The following is a 19,433-nucleotide window of genomic DNA, read 5'->3' on the forward strand; positions in this document are numbered from 1 at the left end:
TCAAAATATGGATTTCCAAGTACAACTGAGATCTGTTGAAAATAAAGACAGAATTCTTCTGCCATTTTCATAATTGATCCTATAGCTGGTACAAATCGGATTTGTGACAATGAAACTTAACTTTTAATAGCTGCTTCAAAATCCATGTAAGTTTTAGATCACTCCAGGGCACAATTTGACATAACACTGTTGCTTTAGGAAAGATGGAGGACACCTGCAGTACAAGTTTAGTAACGAACGAGGACATTTGCAAAACGTTGTTTTCAAGGTCAAGAAAGAACCTTCAAGCTTAACCGTAAAGGAGTTCAGGACAATAGAGAAAAGGCTGATGAGCACTGGAGAGATAACAACATACATGTTGACGGAGAACAAAGCAGCCTCGTTTTCGCCACTATACACAGTCTTGGATGTTAGGTCTTGGTTATGGGATGGGAATAGTCATCTTAAAACATAGAGGCCGTAAATACAATTGAGGCCCAAAGGCAACCCAATCTCTTAAAGTAAAAGACAAGACTGCCAACACACTTGAAAAGCACAAAAGGTCAGCGTGCCAATATGTTTATTTCAAAATTGTAAAAAAAAGAAAAGAAAATAAAAAAAATAAAAGCTATAACATAGCTTGGATATTTTCGTACAACATCACAATTGTTGTAATGAAATGATCTCTGAAAAACCGTCCTGCAAAACAAGGTAAATAGGATATGGTTTATCTGGAATTAAAATCAAAGCAGGCAATGAGCCCATATTCCTCAAAAGTCAGATGAAATGCAGACAATTTACACATCGAATTCAGAGCAATCAAAACAAATATATACAATTCCTTCTTCTTTTTTTAAAATTATAATTATTAAATTTGTTTCATAACAAAAATATGGCAAACGGGACAAAACAAAAACGGGTTTTGCTTAGTCCGCCCTAAAGCACTTTTGGAGCTACGGTTTCACAACGTACATTCACTACCTCAGAGAGAAGTCTACATACTGAAGAGGAAGGGAGTCACCTTCACGACTCCTCGAGTCGCTCCTTCATAAATATATTCTGCGTCCCCTTTCCTGGTGCCTGACTGCACACATGGGGTCCTTCATCCTGTATGCTATGGAGTGGGGAAACGGCATGTGTGTGTGTGTGTGGTTTCTTGTGTGTGTGTGTGTGTGTGTGTGTGTGTGTGTGTGTTCCGTTTACATAGCTGAAGTCATCCCATCCACACGAGACCAGTATAATGTGCCTCTTTTTGGTCTGCCACGTGTAATCCAAACTACCTCTGCAGTCAAAAGACTTTCCTTCGGGGCTTCACATGGGGAGAAAGAGTCAGACAGTTTCTTTGCTGTGGTGACCGACAGAAAGGCCACAGACAATATACGTAACCGTCACAAATGTGTGCGCTACAGACGGTTTAAACATTTCAGATCAGATTGGTCCTGAGTCGTTGCTTCTGCAGCGGCTACCGGAGATCCCCTTACGACTCTACTGAGCTGCAAAACGTGTGCCCATTTGAGACGATGAGGAAACCAGCGCTTGGAGGACAGGTAGCTTTAACGGCGGTTACAATGGTTTTGATTCAGCTTGAGCAGCTCAACATTTAAATAAAGCGTCTCTCATCTCTCTTGGATTAGTTTCTGCTTAGACCTGCCAAATACTCGAGCCGAAAACACTGAAGCGCCAACACTGTTTTACGATGCCTCTTAATACGGCCAGCGCTCCACGTTTGTTTTTAAATTCAATATTAAACAGACAACAGGGGGAAAAAAAATGTATAATAAAATCAACAACGCCCTGTGACTTTGCCCCTGCACGCAGAGAGGTCAGCTTGAAGGTCACTTGTCAGGGAGTGCGTTTTGACGAGGCTCCCAACATTGATAAGCACTGATACACACGTCTGGCTGCTCTTCTTCTTCTCTCTTCTCACAACATTTATCAGGGGAAAAAAGAAATTAATGATGAATAAAAGGTGGAACAACGGCAACCTTTTTGTTGAATCAACTCATATTGGAGGTCTTCGTAAAAAAAAAAAAAATTTGCCAGAAGGGTTCATGCACTTTAGGGTTCGCTGTAGATGTCGAGAGAAGGAAAAGAAGTCCAGAGCACATCAGTCCCGGTGCTGGGGGAGGTGGAGGAGAGTGTGGAGAGGGAGAGAGGGAAAGAGAGAAAAGGGGGGAGGGGGGGGGGATAACGGGGTGAGGAATGGAGGAGCTTATTTGACCAGCCTCTTGGCTACGTCTCCGTAGGCTATCTCGATCTCTTTGTCACTGGGGCAGGTGTTGGTGAACTCCTCGCGCGTGTAGGCGTTGTTCAGGTACTTCCAGATGGCAGTCATCTCTTTGGGGATGTCAAAGCCTCTGTACTTCTTGGCCACCACCTGGAGAACAAACAGACACGTCACCGTGTGAGCAATGAACTCCGTTATAAAAACTCAGGAGCACTGGAGAAATAGATCGTTTGGCCTTTGCGAAGCAAAAATCAGCAGTCAAGAAATTACACTTCTTTAATAGTTGGAGGAATTTAGAAAACAATAAACAAACAGTTTTCTGAACAATTAGTCACCTCATTAGACAATCAGCAGAACATTTTTGATGGCATCAACTTGGAAACAGGGAAAATTGTGATGGACATTTTATATTTATCTATACAAACATGAGAACATTTTTATTTTCAAGATTAAAATCGACAATGGAAATCAATAGTTGCTCTATGGAGTTGTTTCAAGAATAGGAAATGTGGCTTGTGGAATTCAGTTTAGTTTTGAGAAACATAAGCAGCCAAGATATGTCCCAAAGTGAAACTAGTGTCGGCCTCACGACTAACTCATTTAAAAAAGGTCCCACACAGCTATTGTCCAGTCACTTATTTTGCCTAATTAAACTCATTCTCTAGAGCATGCAGGCGTTTAACGACTTGATCTCGATTGATTGACATCTCACTGACCCTCCTCCGTTTTGTTGCACCTGTTCAGCATGGGAAGTCACACCTTTATTATTCTTGTCGTTTCAAGAAGCTTGGTGACCTTGTGCCCTTTGAAGGGCGTTTCACCTGTGCGTTTATGAGTCAGTGATGTGTTAAAACACTCCCCCACTCACCTTGACTATATGCAGCTTGGGCAGCAGGTTACAGTCAGCCAGGGTCATCTCGTTCCCGTCCAAGAACTTGCGGTCGGAGACCTTGATGTCCTCGATGCTGTTGTGGTCGATCTCGTCGGGCAGAGGCGAGCGGAGATACTCATCCAGCTTCTGCAGCGTCTTCAGGAGGCCGCGCTCCAGAGCTGCAAGGAGACGCAAGAGAGGTTATGAAAACGGTTTTAAAAATTGGATAACCTCTTTTAATCTTTTAGCAGTGTTACATTACCAAGGCCTCACAAGGTGTCATATGCTGGCCAACCACATGGGGGCAGCATTTCATCAAGAGACAAGCCCTTGTGTGTAAGTGGCCATTATAAATGCAGGAAACAGACACGTCATAGGCAGCTACAATAATGTGCTGCTGTATCTAATCTTATTTAAAGCTCATTACATACCACGCGTAATTTGTGCATTTCATTGCACAGGTGTTACCCTTTGTTCCCACCGTGTCTCCATCTATGGATCGTTAATTAACAATTCATTCCATCGTTGGAAAATATGACATGAATGCTCATTCAAGTCGGGCAGCAGCAGACCTGACCCTTTATGTTGAGAGAGCCCTTATTGATCCATGAGATTCAGCCTCAAACTGTTGACACAGCCGTGGTTTTCACACACAGCTCACCGTGGTTCAATATTTTCCTCATGGGGCGGAGAGCAGACCACTAAAACATGATACCGAATCTTGGGATTTTGTGAGTACCATTAACATCCTTCAAGGGGAAAACAATTCCCCAAATCGTTTCACCCCGAATGCCACAGAATGTACGAGACAACAGATTACATGTTCTCCCAATCTGTTATGTTTGTGACCCCCCCCCCCCCTCTCTTTCTGAGGGGTCCGGGGCTGCATGAGATCGAGAACCAAAGGGACGTCAGGATGGCTGCTCTGCGGTTTTCCAGAGAGCTCAACCAGGTGTGAGAGCAGGGAGCGTGAGGACAAGAGGAACAAAAGCTCTGTGTTCCCATGTGAGGCTGTAAACCACCAATCAGGGCAGGGCTACCAGAGTCGCCTAGCAACCAGAGAGCTCTCCCCCAACACAATCGGAAGGTCTCTGGATCTCTGCTCGTAACCAGTGTGTGTGTGTGTGTGTGTGTGTGTGTGTGCGTGTGTGTGTGTTACACATACATGCACAGGCAACTTACCCTCATTTGCATCTGGTTTTGAGTTCTTAATGAACGCTGAAAACTTGGCGAAGATGTCCATACCAGTTGTGTTCGACTCGGGGTGTCTTGCACCAAGCTTGATGTACCTGCACACAAGCATTTATGTAGTGGTTAAGGGATAATTCTTTATTTTACTTACTGTAAACAAATCCCCCATTAAAAAAAACGAATGTTTTAAAGACCAACATCTAAAAAAATCATTTAAAAAAGTATTGTTTGCCTAGGTAAACCCTGATATATCATATTTCTGTGTCATGGACCTGATCAGTTAGGGTTATTTAGAGTAAATACAACAAACACCGGCTGCTGTAAATATTTACTAGAGCACCAAACGTATATTGTTTTCACAGCTGAAAACAGTTCAACACATACAATTACTCCTGTTTGAATAATGTTTTCTAAAAAGCTACAGGGCTCAGATGTTTTAGGTCAATCATTTAGCTTTAAAAAAAAGAAAAGGTAAGCATATATTTGTGACCCATTTTAGAGCGAGGGAGAGCAACACAGGCTGGGCCAGTCCGAACATGGTTTTTGGTCTTTTTTTCGTGGGATTAGGTGGCAATAATAAAATTATACAATATTAAAAGCCTTATGCCTCAAGTAAAATATTTGACTCATTAAATCCATACAAGGCCTCTACTGCTCATTACGTGCAAACAGAGCATTTCAGCGTGCTCAGGACAGCAGTGTGTCAAGAGCGTTGCCACGACAATGAGAAAGTGCTCACTTGGGTGGGCAGAGGACATCCTCAAGGAACTCCCTCGATCTTGTTGACGTCCGTTTTGACCTCGCCGTTGAAGGTGACGAAGGGGGGGGTGCGTGCCCGGGGCCAGGTTCTGGAGGTCTGCTGGCTTCCTGGAGGAGAAGTGGAGCAACCTTAGCAAACAGGAGCCATGCAACCCATTTAAAATCATTTTGTGTCACACACACACACACACAAAGTGGCCATGTGTGCTTGTTCTATCCCAGCGAGTGTGTGTGTGTGTGTGTGTGTGTGTGTCTTTCTCTCTGCAGCCTTCAAATCAGCACATTTTGTACCAGGGCCCTATTTCGCGTACCTGGCTAACGTGGTTAGCGGGATAATTTTCCGGATGAGATTACACAAGTCAGGCCTTTCGGTTCCACGAAGCAAGTTTGGCAAAATCACCATAGCAACACGTCCAAAGATTTGAACCTGCTTTTATCTTATCTTAGTTCTTATCACGTGATGATGACTTCCTATACGAGCGCTACCGATTCTGCCCACAACGAATCATTTATTTACAGACCTTCTCGAGCCGTACATTGAACACCACACGCCGCAGCTGGTCTCACAGACTGTATGCAGAGCCTTGTGGTACATTGTTGTAGAGTGTGTACATTGTGTACATTGTTCTACAGTGTTGGCGATGCAGAACATCAGGAAAGCCGCTGTATGCCGTGCTGTTTGTAAAGTGTATTTAGTGCTTAAGAGACTCATGGATGTGTTCATTACGTTCCCTGGCCATGTCCGAGTAAATACAATAAAAGTTCTATATGGTCATCTCCACATACATGTATAAACACATATCTAAAGAGTTGAGATAGTTATTTTAGATCTCATTGGATGATGCATGCCATTAAGCCGACTGCCAGCAGGCACATTTAAAGAAATATAAATCTGATTGATTGGGGTGATGAGAACATTTGTGCCCATCACACCAAAAGCAGTGAGAGTAGATGCCATGCTAAGTCAATTGCACAGTGAATGGGATGGGAATAATATCTAGACGTAGTCGGTGAAAGTCACCGAGCTGTGTGAAGCCTACGGTGATGATGATGATGATATATATATATATATATAATTAATGTTATGAACCCAAACACAAGGGCGTTTGATGTTACAACGTTTGTGGGATTTCCACAACAAACAAAGCAGAAATAGTGGTTATTTCATCCATGGTGGATGGTGTAAGTTAGAACTGCCACGCCCCCCTCTCCAGCACGAATGAATAAACCACAAATAGTCGGGCGAGTAAAATCACGCTAGTAAAGTGTTGTGAATATTCATGCGAGCGCAGCATATACGCATTTAACTTGTCTGATATGTTGCTATGCTTCTTGTCTAGCTCTCACAGCGGTGGCGGTGTTAGATGTTCCATGATTATGGTCTGGAATTCCTCAAATACATTTATGATCATCTCCTGCTCGTCAGCGGAGAAAAAAAAGTTTATTTGCCTTTGTGCTGCCTTTGTGCTGCTAGAAAATCATGTTTCAGTGATCGACGCTTCCCTCTTTTGAAGTCGGACGGGCACGCGCAATTGTCCTGATTACTGAACTCTGGTTCAAATTAACCAGATAGTTTGAGCGGCGGATCAGCCTTTGAGAAAACCGGGATAGCCTGATTTCAATCATCGGGTTAATTTAAGGCCCAGATGTCTCTGGCAGGCAGATGACGCGCACACAAACAAACAATAATGAGCATGTGTTGAATGAGCAGTGTGAACCGACATGTGATATTCACAGAGCCCAGATGCTTAAATCCCTCCAGCATGAAAAGACAAGCTATCGCACGACAGTGTCTGGAAGAGACAAACAGATTTGGTGAGCCGGCAGACCGCGTGAATCCTCTTCGATCGGCTGCAACTAGCAACATGTAACCACAGAGACTTTTCAAATGGTCCGGGTTCTTGAGTTATGACGACGTTCCTAACGGCAGCCGTAAAAGCCATCTGACGGCACCAACAATGGAAAAATGACTGAGTCTTTGGCACGCGGAGGGGAAGTGTCAACCTCACCCACTGGTATCACTCATTGGGCAACAAACTGCCTGAAGATTCACAAGCTTAACATCTCAGACACATATATGAACAAGATAGCTCAGGGATCATAAAACGGTTCGCCTTGTGACTTTCGTGTCCTTCTAGAGGTGTAACAACGTGAGCTGTTTCCCCATTTAAAGACAATAAAAAAAGAGCCATAAATATGGCAAACACACTCCTTCTGTTACACAGGACAGATGTTTACTCAAGGTTACAGACACTATAGCAGGGAAAAGGCAAAGCCTGGATCACTTGTTCCTCTGAAAAGAAAAGAAAATACGTTGTCACGCCTGCTGAACAAATGACTGGTTTGAGGAGTGAAGGGTAACAGACTCCGTGCTCTGTTTTATGTAACTCTTTTAAGGAAAATATATGCAAATATACTCAAACCTATCTTGAGCGTGCAGGCATGCATGAGGACCAAATGTCTAGGCAAATGCACAATGCTTTCCTTCTTTCAGCTGTACACAAGAGGCCCGGTATTTATCAAGTACATTTCTGGTGCGTTTTGCCAGCAAGCAGTTGTCTCCGTGTCCCAGAGGAGGAGACGCCCCGGCAAGGAACCAGCTGTCACACGGATACAAAGTCACATGACGACGAGAGAGACAATATAAATCCAGACGTCCGTCTTGACCACGTCTGAAAATAATCCGGCACTTGCCTGTCCTGCCTTAGCAAGTGGAAAAAACATTGAGGGAGCATCTAGATGAATCATACACACAGCGTCATAGCAGGTTAATGGCCTTTGGTACTGCCGTTCACATGGGGAAGCCAATCACTAGCAGTCAGAATTACAAAGGATCCGCGTTTTCTGATGCCTGTGACGAAATATAAAAACACATTCACCAAAATCTAGACAGGAAGAAAGAACCTCAAATGGCCTCTCCAGAGTCAGTCTATTTATTTTTCTTAGATTTTTCCCGGCCTGACAAAAGGCTCATGGGGAAAACCAAATAAGCAGAGGGGATGAAGCGAGCGTGTCAGAGGGTGGGGCTGGATCAAGGCGTTATGCTAAGGACTTTGAGGAAACGCCCCGCCCCACACAAAAAAAAAAGATGTAGGACACTATCAAAAAGGAGAAGCTTTTTTGATCCTGGTCGAACAGCCAATAAAAGGAGGAAAAGGAAGAAGAGGAGAACTCACCTCTTGAGGTCCACTGTGGTGACGTTGAAGACGACTCCTTTAAGCCACAGGATCATGAAGAGTCTCTGGGAGAAGGGGCAGTCCCGATGCTCTCTCCCATCACTCCCCGCCTTCAATAAACACACAAACGGACACGCAGAATGGGAGTAGATTAACCGTCAGCAATATATGGCAGGTACCATTCCAGATGACTGGAAGGCACCAGTTTTGTATCTTATCTTACCATCTTCTTATTGCAAGCACAACACATCTGCAACAGGTTTCGACCACTGATAGCGCTTGGCTTAATGTGCAGAGACTAGGGTTGCAAAGGGACGGAAAGTTTCCGGTAAATTTCCGGAAAGTTTCCACGGGAATTTTGGCTCGGGAATAAAAAAAAAAAAAAAAAAAAAAAATGTGCCTACGTTTTTTTTGCAAAAGCATATAACAGGGAACTTAAATGTAGTTGAGAACAAGACTATGCACGCCTAGCTCAGCTGGACCATGAATGCAGCTGGTTGGGAACATTGTCTGCCAGAAACATAAACGTAAACATAAAACGTTTTGTTGTTTTTTAACGCCTTCATCAGTGTTGCATCTGAACGGTTCAGCCCTATGCCTGGCAAGTGTGAGAGCGCCGAGTGGCGTAGAGGCCAAGAGCGGTATTGCAGACAGATAGAGATTTCAATTATAGCTCGCAACATATTGAAAAAAATAACTGAACTAGTTCATTTTTTGGAGCTCACCTGTGAGTTAGTTCAACATTTTGAATTATGAACTATGAACTGAACTAGTTCATTTAAAAATGTGTGAACTATGAACTGAACTAGTTCATGTAGAAAGTGAACTTTCCCAACACTGTTTTGTTGTTTAGCACTTTAGTAGCACTTAAATGGCACTTACGGATAGCACTTTGTAGTTTAACTTTATTGAAGAAATTGTACTTGCTTGATTCTTGTTGTTCTGAGTTTGGACTCATGGTTGAATGCACTTATTGTAAGTCGCTTTGGATAAAAGCGTCAGCTAAATGACATGTAATGTAATGTTTGTCATTACCTAGCATATTGATTACATGGTAAACTGAAGCCATGTTCATTTTAATACCAAGTTTATTTGTATACAGTAGACTAACTTTTTCCAGCAGTGAGGAGGACGTTGATGAGGTCCAGGAAGAAAGCATTTAGACCTGAAAGGATTCAGGGAAAAACACTAAAAAAAAAAATGTGAGTTGGGGGGTGGTGATCATAGGGAATACACCTTTTTTATTCAACGTTCATATTTTTGTTGTTCGATGAAAGAATAAAGTTCTACTCACAAAATGTCATTTTTAAAAGTTGTATTATAAATGGTTGCATGCATGTCTGCTTATGACAAGGTACATACAGTTAAATTACCCCCAAATTTCCTGTTTATTCCTGTTAATTCCCGTGGAAAGTTTCCAACTGGAATTTTGCAACCCTGGCAGAGACCGAAATAACCTTGACAATCTTGATAGAAATCGCACCCCTGCTGCACAACCTTCATGGCCCGGGTTGTTTTACTGCGCTCACCCAGAGAGGGCCCATTTCAGACAATGACTCTTTCATACACATTACAGGCTGCCCTTGAAATAACTTTAAGTAGGAGGGAAAGGGTGTAAAGAGTGAACCCCCTTGTTTTAAAAACTTGCGCACCACCCCCCTCTCCATTATTGTGCAAAACTACTGTCCAAGAGTAAGAGGAAACCTCTGGAGTGATTAAGACTGCGACCGCCTCTCGTTTCCTCTTTTTTTTTGCTCGGCTGCACAAACACAAGGCCGAGCAGCTGGGAATGGCATCAATGGAAGTGGCGTACGTCGTCCAAATGAAAATCGGTTTCACAACGGCCCTGAAAACAGGACAGGGTTTCGAGGAAGAGATTCCAAACGCTGGAATTACAACATGCAAGATTTGATGAGAAAAACCAACAATGGCAGCGGTTTCAGTCTCGCCATCACACTTGCAGCATTAACAGGGAGGCGCCCCCCCCCCAGCATTAACAGGGAGCCCCCCCCGTCAGAGATATCTCCGGTCGTCCTAACAACCATCCATCTCTTTGTAACGCGCACTACTGTCTCTCTCTATAACGCACTCACCAATTAATCCTCACTTTGGTTTGGATTCAACATCAGAGGGAAGAATAAGCATGTCATTCATTTAACGAAGCCATCTTAGTGAAATCTGCTAAGCTGCCTGGCACACAATAATGTCTCCTCTTCAGTTTTTTTTAGTTAAACCAAATAATGGCAAAAAATTACTCCGAAACTGAAATCAGTCATATGCTGAAACAATCCCTCCTTAAATACACCTGACATACCACAACCTTCATGATAAGACTCAGAGCTACATGGCTCTGCCGATACCACGCCTGCCAAGGTATGCCATTGTCCAGGCCAATAAAGAATGCACCTTATTCATCTATTCACAACGACACGCATGGAGGTTATTCAAGTATCAGCGCTCTGGAATGCACCTGTCCACTCAGCGCATTACTGTAACAGGGCTTCTGCAAAATGGCTGAATATCGTTTGGTTTTTGTCGTCAGTCCCACCTATATACACACGATCCAGTTCACAAATCAGTTTGAGCTGGACCACTATCTGAACATAATATATGTGTTTATTATCAGAGATGCAGGTTCTGCACAGTGTTCAATAGTGGACTTTGTTCTCGAGTGTTCAGTCAGTCCAGCGGCTCCTTGCTGGTGCCGACAGGCTGGCTGCTGTTGTCCTCTGTGTGACGCCCAGTGGCATGGCTCTGTTTGATCTGCCTTCTGGCTCCCATTGTACTACGGCTATCCTCTCCCTCTCCCCAACCCTTCTGAATTCAATATGTGAGAAGCTTGGATTAGCTCACTGCCTTTGTTCGGCAAATGAAAGCCCCCCCCCTCCCTCCCCCCTCTTTCACCTTACATGATTCAATTCCAAAATAAAGCTTCGGCCATGAAGTGTTGGGGTATCATGGTTCATGGCCATGACTACAACAAGACTGGTATTAGCTGATCCTCAGCGGCTCAGATAGACATCAATGGGATGATTAATACCATTTTCCCTGCACCTACAGAGAGCCATTCAGTGCTGGATCAAGGCTGTTCCCATGGCGATGGACATACACCTATGACATGAAAAGCAGAGCACACAGTGTGGAGGAGTGGGTGTGGGGGATTATAAACTCACAGGTGAGCTCCCCTTTCTGCAGAGACAACAATTAAAACCGTTTGCTGTACTTCAACACAACGAGCTCAGCGTCTCAAGTGAGAAAAGAACGGCTGTAGCAGCTGAGAAAGACATTTCACGCTTTCCTGTCCCTCCCTCTCTGCGTCCGTCCACGGAGCCGTGGTGGCGCTCCTACCCTCTGGAGTCTGCAGCAGAGCAGACGGCTGCTCTCAGCCAAAGACACCGCCAGCAAGTGACGGGCAAGCTAGAGAGAGACGTGTCAGAGCAAAGGGGAAGGAAACTGGGCATCACAGACGTGAAGGGGAGCAGGCGGTAATAGATGTGCTAAGTGGGAGAAAGAGAAAAGACAGCAAGCTAGTGGCTGTGTGCTTCTTTGGCACGCTGCTCATTACCTCCTCCTCCTCCTCCCTTATCCTGGGCCCCTCAGTGGAGTTAGGGGGGGGGAGAGACTATTCCAGAAATGTCCTGTTACTCCCACCGCAGAGAACGCTTTGTTTAGCTTACGCAATAATGCCGTCTGAGCTGCGTTTCCGCCGCCTGTGATATAGAAACTTCTGCCTTGGACTCAAGTCAGCAATAATTGTGCTGAATAACATTTCAACCTTAGATGATGAAAATCATAATAAGACTTTGATATAAAGCCTACAGCCCAAAATGAGTATGACGGACACCCCTGCTAACACTTTCCAGAGGGCCACTAATAAAAGTGCGACATTCAACCTTCAGCAACAACACAAAGCCCCGTCTGTTTGTAGAGTTCTAGGTACGTCATCTCCAGTTAGCAAGGGGAAAGAAAACTCCCCAAAAAAAAACACCCCAATCAAAATAAACACTAATAATTTCGAGCGGCCCCTTATAAGGCAAAGCACATCCGTTGAAAAAGTTCCCCTTACTCCAAGAAGTAAAGCAGCGGTTTGATTACAAATACAAACAGCATTGACGGGAACACTTTCTTTTGTTTGCCTCCTGTGTCAAAAATGGCCCCACATCTTGCAGACAGCAACACCATCTTTCACAGAGAGTTGTACAGAGATGTCCTCTGATGTGAAGCGGCTATAACAACGTCTGGGGCACAGAAGCAGCAGCTGACTACAGCTAACAGACTCTCGAGCTTTATTTAGGCTCAATGATGAGTCAACAGATGCTTGTTTATTTAATGCCAAAACACACACACACACACACACACACACACACTGCTGCCCAGTGGAGGGTGTGAGTCACACTGAAGTCGGATGTTATCTAGGAGGTTGTGTCCAGGACGGCGTGATCCCACAACGGAACAATGGGACCTCAGTCAGTAAGGTCGACCAGTGATGTCTTTAAAAACATATCTTTTCTTCACTCCCTCTTTATCGTTTCCCTTATAACCATGCTCACGTAGGCGCGCTGATGTAATGACCAACTTATCACATCTCAGGGATAAAAGAGACCCTAACTTATTATCTTTAACATAATATGACTGTACTCACTTGATGACGTGCACTTTTAAAAAACAGGCACAAAAGCATCCTCTACACAAGTCAAGTCCTGTAAAACTTTACTTTAGAAAAAACACTAGAGCTTTACAACTTAACCTCATAACCTCATTTCGAATCACAAGTTCCTCCTATATTTATGCAAGACAGAAGTTTCCCTTCTTTAGGCTGACGATGTGAGACCACGTTACAGTAGTCAGCATTCAGGGACAGTGGATCTTGTTCAGGCTGGGCTCGGCCCTCCTCCCAGTCTCTGCTCACAGCCTAATTTTAGTAACATGGCTGCCCTGCCTTACCCTCCCCAACACACTTCATGTTCTAAATTGGATGGGCTGCTCAGCAAGTTCAAGCCACACTTTGACCGAAAAAGGAATTGCTCCTCCTGCTGCTGCTGCTCTGACACGCAGCAGGAATGTCCGTTTGAGAGTGGGCAGCCATGGTAATGTCATGGCAACGCCTCTCCCTGTTTGCTGGACAAGTATACAGTCTGGGGCTGGAGTTGGGTCTGAGAATTCGCTGAGCAGCTGAACCCAAACCGAACCGCTTCAGACCGTTCTCTGCCCACGATGGTCTTAAGACAGTCTAAACCCTCATGTCCTTCTCCAGAGGTCGGGTCAGAGGTCACAGTCAGCAACAGAACTGCAGCCTGACACCTGAAATTGTTCGATGCGTTGCTCCAGTTTATGACAACAGGGTAGATACTAGAACCCAGGTCATCAGCATGAATTACAGACTGTTGAAGCAAAACACTATATAGAGGTTTCGAAGGCCACTAACAATATTTTTAGATTCAAGCTGCCACCACTTTTTCACCTTTTACATGCCTGAACAAACAAGACGCGTTTAGAATTTCAGGCTTCAGGAAAATGCAACCAGGCTAAAGATGATCTGTCAGAATAGGGCAGAGTATACACTGCAGAAGAATTGGTGAAAAACTAAATTGTTAACTATTCCAATCAATTAGTCGATTTTCTTCTAAATTGTGAGGATTTGCCATCCTGTCAAGAAAACCTTCAGTAGGTCCCAGAATAAATCTGAGAGGTTTGTGAGATCCTTAATGGAATTGAAAAAAAAAGGAGAATAGTCTGCAGAGTTCTCCAATCAGCCTTGTTGTGAAATAGTTTTACCTTTTTGGCTCTCACATTGTCTTATTTTAGTAAATTTCTGAGAAGTTGAGGTCAAACGATGTAATTAATGGATAGCTTACTTTGAGGAATACAACAGTTTTTCGCCACAAACCGTATCCCTATTTTACAAAAGAACCAAACTGCTCAAATATTCATTGTCTAAACACAAGCAGCCTTTCAAGAACATTTCTTAAACTAAATAAAGTCTAAAAACTGGAGTAAAGAAGATTACTATTTAAGCCAGAAACCACAAGATAAAACAATAAGCAAAGAAGAGTATGAATTCAACCAGGCATCCAATGCCACCTTTTGGAACTAAACTGTTTTAAATACTCAGTCCTATGGGCTGATTTTGACAATTACCAAAAAGGTCTTGAGTTCCCATGAGTGAATGACTCGGTCCTGAGTCCACGCTCAGAGGGATGAGTGTAGAGGGGACTCAGATCCTACGGTGTGGCTCTGACTCAGACTGACATCATTCAGTGGAAACCTCAAGACTTCCCGTCAGACACAGGCCTACTGTGCTGGAGCACAGGAGCGCTGTCTAAGAACTGCTAGGGTTCTGTGGAAAGTTGGACACTGAAGTCTAAAAGAGGCTTACTGCATAACCTTGATGTTATAAGCACCATTTTTAGCACCAGTGTAGAAGAGATAAAAACCAACAGCCAGTTAAGGTTTCTAGAAGCAGAGGGCCGGTGTTTGGTAATGAGTTATTCAGATCCAGAACCACGGAAAAACAAGCAGATGGCCATGTGGGAGATCAGCACGAACCAACAATCACCCTTCGCTTCGACTGTTGTTTCAAGTGTCCAACACAAACACGGTGCTGCAGACGGAGGTTGGGCACCAGCACCACCTCTCCACACACTTTTGCACCAATTCTTTTTTTTTTTTTTTTAATTAATCTTCATTCTCCTTGTTTTTTCCCCCTCACATTTGGATAGGAAACATGGAAAACTCGCCTCCACACATCTATCAAAAAGAATCTAAAACTTTTTCTGTTGCGAATCCTGTTGCAATTCCTTCAGGACGCATGTCTCATCTGGACAGCTGTGAACCAGCCCTTTGGCACCGTCGCAATGCCAGCATGCCGTTACCCCACATGGCCGATATGCACGGCAGCAGCAGTCTGCAGTGGCCTCACAAGCAATCGAGTTGCCCCTCTGCACTGTACATTTGTAACACACGCACTGTTGGACAGGGCTCACTTTTCCTCTGCATCCTGATCTGGTAATAATTGCAGTGGTAATCTGTGCAGCCCTATTAGTCACGAAGTAAAACACACCAATCCATAAACTAACAAGACTCTTATTTGGATCAAGTCTTCAAAGTCTCTGATCCATGTTGTTTGTAGGGGGGCCTCACAGGTCCTTGAGCTCATGGGAGAAAGGCCTCATTAGCCACTGGCTTCCTGGCCGGGCAGCACAAATGAGACAAGCTTTTCCTCCTCATAACAGGGCGAACCAAGCGTTTCCTGAGGATATATCCACACACAAATTATTTCATACAGCACATTTTCATCCAGACACAGCCAGAGAAGAGTTTGTTCTCCTCAGAAGAACACAAAATGTACCTATGAAGATGCCGTCTCTGCAAAATGCAACTGATGTAATATTAATAATAACATTTTTTAAAAAAACACTGCCAGATCGACCAGGCCTGTGTCCGAAGTCACTCATCCAGACAGGTGCTGCAGAAGCAAAATACACAGCGCAGAAACAGCTCGGCACTCTACAACCAAAACAAGCAATTAATCTTTGTCCCCCAAACTCATGATGCTGACAGCAGCTTTGCTGCGTGCTCGGGAAAAATAAACTGCTCCATTGATTTTCTATACCTATAAAAGAAACAGTACTCAATTGTCAACAATACCACCGGAGCACACCGACTGCAGAAAAGGGTGATCGCGGTTTCATAAAAACAGCTAATCACAAGGCATATGTCCAATTGTCGCAATATGACATGAGCAGCTCTTCCCAAGGCCTTTGGAATAAAAGAACATAATCTACTGTGGACTAAAGAGTTCAGATTGCCACACATGAAGCGTATCACATTTCCTCATGTCCAGGGAAGAGAGACTCAACGCTGTGATGTGCGTCGAGCATCAACTCGAGTGAATTGTCCCGAAGGACATGCACAAAACACAGACGGGCTCTTGAGCCATCCACACGTAAAAGCACTCCAACACGTTTACTGGCTCGGCTGTTACTGCTGGCAAGAGTGTAGAAGTCTGGAGGCAGCAGAAGGTTTTAAAAGGGTGGTGCGATCTTGGCACACTTGCAGCCTAGAGACGCATACACAAGTAGAGCCCGACTGTTCCCCTTGACTCATCTATATTCTGTACACCGCCAAACAGACGGTTTGTATGCTGGTGGCGAATGATTCACTACGCAGCTTCGTAACCTCTCAAAAATGATTTAATGATGAGAAGTATGCCCATTAACAGCAGCAAGTCTCCTTCAACAGAGTGTAGAATTAATACAAGACAACCACCAACGTGATGTCAGAACAGGTAGCGCTGTAATCAACAGAGACGGATGGACGGACCGTCTGTTTATGAGGAGGAACATTTTCCAATACCATCACAATAATTCAACATCATTAGTTGAAGCTGCAGCCTTTCATCCGTTTCAGATGTCATGTCAGAGTAATACATTTCCCCAACTATCGCAGCACTTAAATACATCAGATTAAAGTTCTCGTATTACAACTTTAACCTTGTGATGTGTGGTGCCAAGCGAAAGAGACCTGGGCGGATGCTCGGCAAGTCATCCTCTACAGCTCACGTGTGCAAAACAATATCTAATCTGTGATGAGTTCAAGGGCCGATCCTCCAGCTTATAAAAGGCCTTATAAATCATGCTCATTTGAAAAAGAGAGCAATATAAACCGATAATGGCAAACTTCACATCCACGCCCTGAAAAGATGAGCACAATGCAAAGTGTTCCTGTAGCAACTGTAGCTATAAACACTACAGGTGGAATAGTTGCAAGATCATCGAATTATCTCTTAACTTTTAAAGGGTAAATGGTGTTTTTACGAACACAGGGGCAACTCGTGTCCTGGACGCACAATTAGCCAGCTTTGATATGTGGCGGTGGCCGAACAGATCTGACACGTATGTGTGTGTCATGTGTGTGTGTCGAGAGCACACACAGTTCGTTATCAGCTGTTCCCAGAGGACTTGCAGCAGCGTGCCTATGGCAACCGGCATGCCCTGCCATTCTCTCCCATGACTGTTTAATGCAGTGCAGTAAGAACAATCAATATCAGACGTGGACATGTCGGACGTGGGCACATGGCAATGTGAGACAAAAGGCCATCTCACACACAGACATGTGGAGGAAACATACAATGGAAGAAACGTCTGTGGACAAACCAGGCTACACAGTTTAGGGAGGGAGGTACTGAGGGGGAAGAGCCACATGTGTAGATCTTCCAGGCTTGGGGGTGATGTAACCTCTCCTGTCGGCTGCGAGGGGCAGTTCAAAGAAACGGTGCTGCTGGCCAGCTTGTTTCCATTTGTTCTGCCGCTGCACCGCCTGCTGCTCAGCCTCATCGGTGGCTCACAACAAAAGGTCTCTCCTTTAAGAATTCAACAATTCAAGTAGGAAAGGTTATATTTCTATGGAGTCTGAGTACTTTTACAGGCCTGAGCTAACCGAGTACAAGCTCAGACAAAGAGTTTAACAAATGCCCCCCCACGGCTACACGTGTCCCCCACCATCATTACTATTGAGTGCTCGGTCTTCTGTTCAGTGGCACCCCGCTGCACCATCGCCCCCATGCCCTCTCCCAGTCAGGACCCCATAACTCCCTCCCCCGTCCCCCCTGTCCCAGCCCAGTGCTACCCCTCTTTTTCCTTCCCTCTGCCATTTTCCCGCCCTGCAAAAGCAGCAGGCTGAAGAAAGAAAAACAGCCATTCACAAACCTTCCACCATCACAAGACTATTGAAGTACACGCTCACTCACAGCTTTGGGGGAAGGCAGTCAATGCTGTAGATCTGATGTCATAAAAGAAAAGAAAAAAGATGATCTGGAGGCCATCAAGCTCCCTCATCTATTATCATGTCTAAATGTGATGGATCGTGAGAAGAGCACCGAGGACATATCACAACATACAGTAACAATGGACCACAATCATCCTGCATACTCTCGCCATAGTGTGAAGAAAACTTGGGGAAAGCAACTGCTTCACAAAACTGATCCGTCTCACACAAAAACAGCCATCTGAGACCCGAGTCGGTGACCCGACGCCCAACTTAACATTCAAACGGCTGCTTACAGTCCGCCCACGAAGGGCCGGCTGGACACAATGTTTATATTCTCTCCTTCCGAGAAGCTTCGCATTTCATCCACCGACTCACGAGCATGAAATGCGACAGCGGCAAGCGAGCGCATGTGTCCCGGTGGTGAACCGGCTGCGATGGTCCACGAGTGCCGGGCTTTTGTTCACGAATAAGCGGTCGGTTCTCAGCCTCTCTGTGGGGGGGGGAGCTGCATCCGCCCCGCTTGTGACACTGCGGGCTCCACATGGCCACGGTGGGAAAGAGGGCTATGGAGCTTCAAAAGAAAAAGAAAATAACTTAACGCGACAATAAGTGTTTTTCTAACGTTTCTATCACGTGTAGAGCGAAACACCCCGTGAGTGAACCACCGACGCATAGCTTAGCTTAAACGGTCTCAGCGCAACAACAAAAAACTAGTTTGTAGAAAGAAAAGCGAATAAAGAAAATGAAGTTACATTAAATAAATCTTCTCCCTCGCGCCGCGGCCTTACCTTCACGAACAGCTCGATAACGGGCTCGTCATCCGCCTTGACTCCGTTCTGCGGTACCGACAGCGACATTGCGGGGGATACTTTCTGAAGTTTAGCTAACAAAAGATGAGTTGCTTTTTTTGGGTCTCGCTACCACGCCCGACTTTGCTCGGTCCTCTTCTCCACCTCGCTGCTTCTTCTTGTTGTTTTCTCCCCCACCAACACTGAAGCCCAGTCGGCGCTTCTTTTCTCCCCGAGGAGGAGGACCCGGTCTCGGAGAAACTAAAGTCTAATTAATGAAGGCGGACAAGGAGGCGGCGGATGTCTTCCAGAGACAACTGATCCCACTTAAACAAAGCTCAGCTACAAACGCATCGTTGGCCCGCGAGGCTCTTTATGCTGGTGGAGTAGTGATAAGGACGGGTGGGAAGAAGCAACGGGAATATTTAAAGCAGTGATGTCATCTGAGACGCGCACACGCACACAAAAATCTGGGCGGGTCTGAGGAGGTGGTGAAGAGGATACGAGGAGGATGCATCAGAGCCGCTCAGCGGCTGCGGACACACGGCGCTCCTGGGCACGGATGTATTCGGCTTTATTTATTTTTTCATTAAAGTTATTTCATTATTCAACCCCAAATTTTTTTTTTTTGCAAAGCAACTCTATGCTTTAGTTTATGAAGCTCTCTTCATTTT

At 44.8% G+C, this 19,433-nt stretch overlaps 1 protein-coding gene across 1 annotated transcript; it reads right to left on the reverse strand.

The window, feature by feature from the left end:
- Positions 1 to 522: 522 nt before the first annotated feature.
- On the reverse strand, positions 523 to 19,202 carry clic4 (chloride intracellular channel 4). The gene is given in 8 exon segments (XM_034563297.1): positions 523 to 2,356; positions 3,075 to 3,256; positions 4,260 to 4,366; positions 5,008 to 5,039; positions 5,041 to 5,094; positions 5,096 to 5,135; positions 8,204 to 8,313; positions 18,760 to 19,202. Coding segments are annotated over 8 exon segments (759 nt in total). The 5' UTR covers positions 18,829 to 19,202; the 3' UTR covers positions 523 to 2,191.
- Positions 19,203 to 19,433: the final 231 nt, after the last annotated feature.

This window comes from Cyclopterus lumpus, chromosome 22 (genome assembly GCF_009769545.1).
Source record: "Cyclopterus lumpus isolate fCycLum1 chromosome 22, fCycLum1.pri, whole genome shotgun sequence".
Classification (NCBI taxonomy): domain Eukaryota; kingdom Metazoa; phylum Chordata; class Actinopteri; order Perciformes; family Cyclopteridae; genus Cyclopterus; species Cyclopterus lumpus.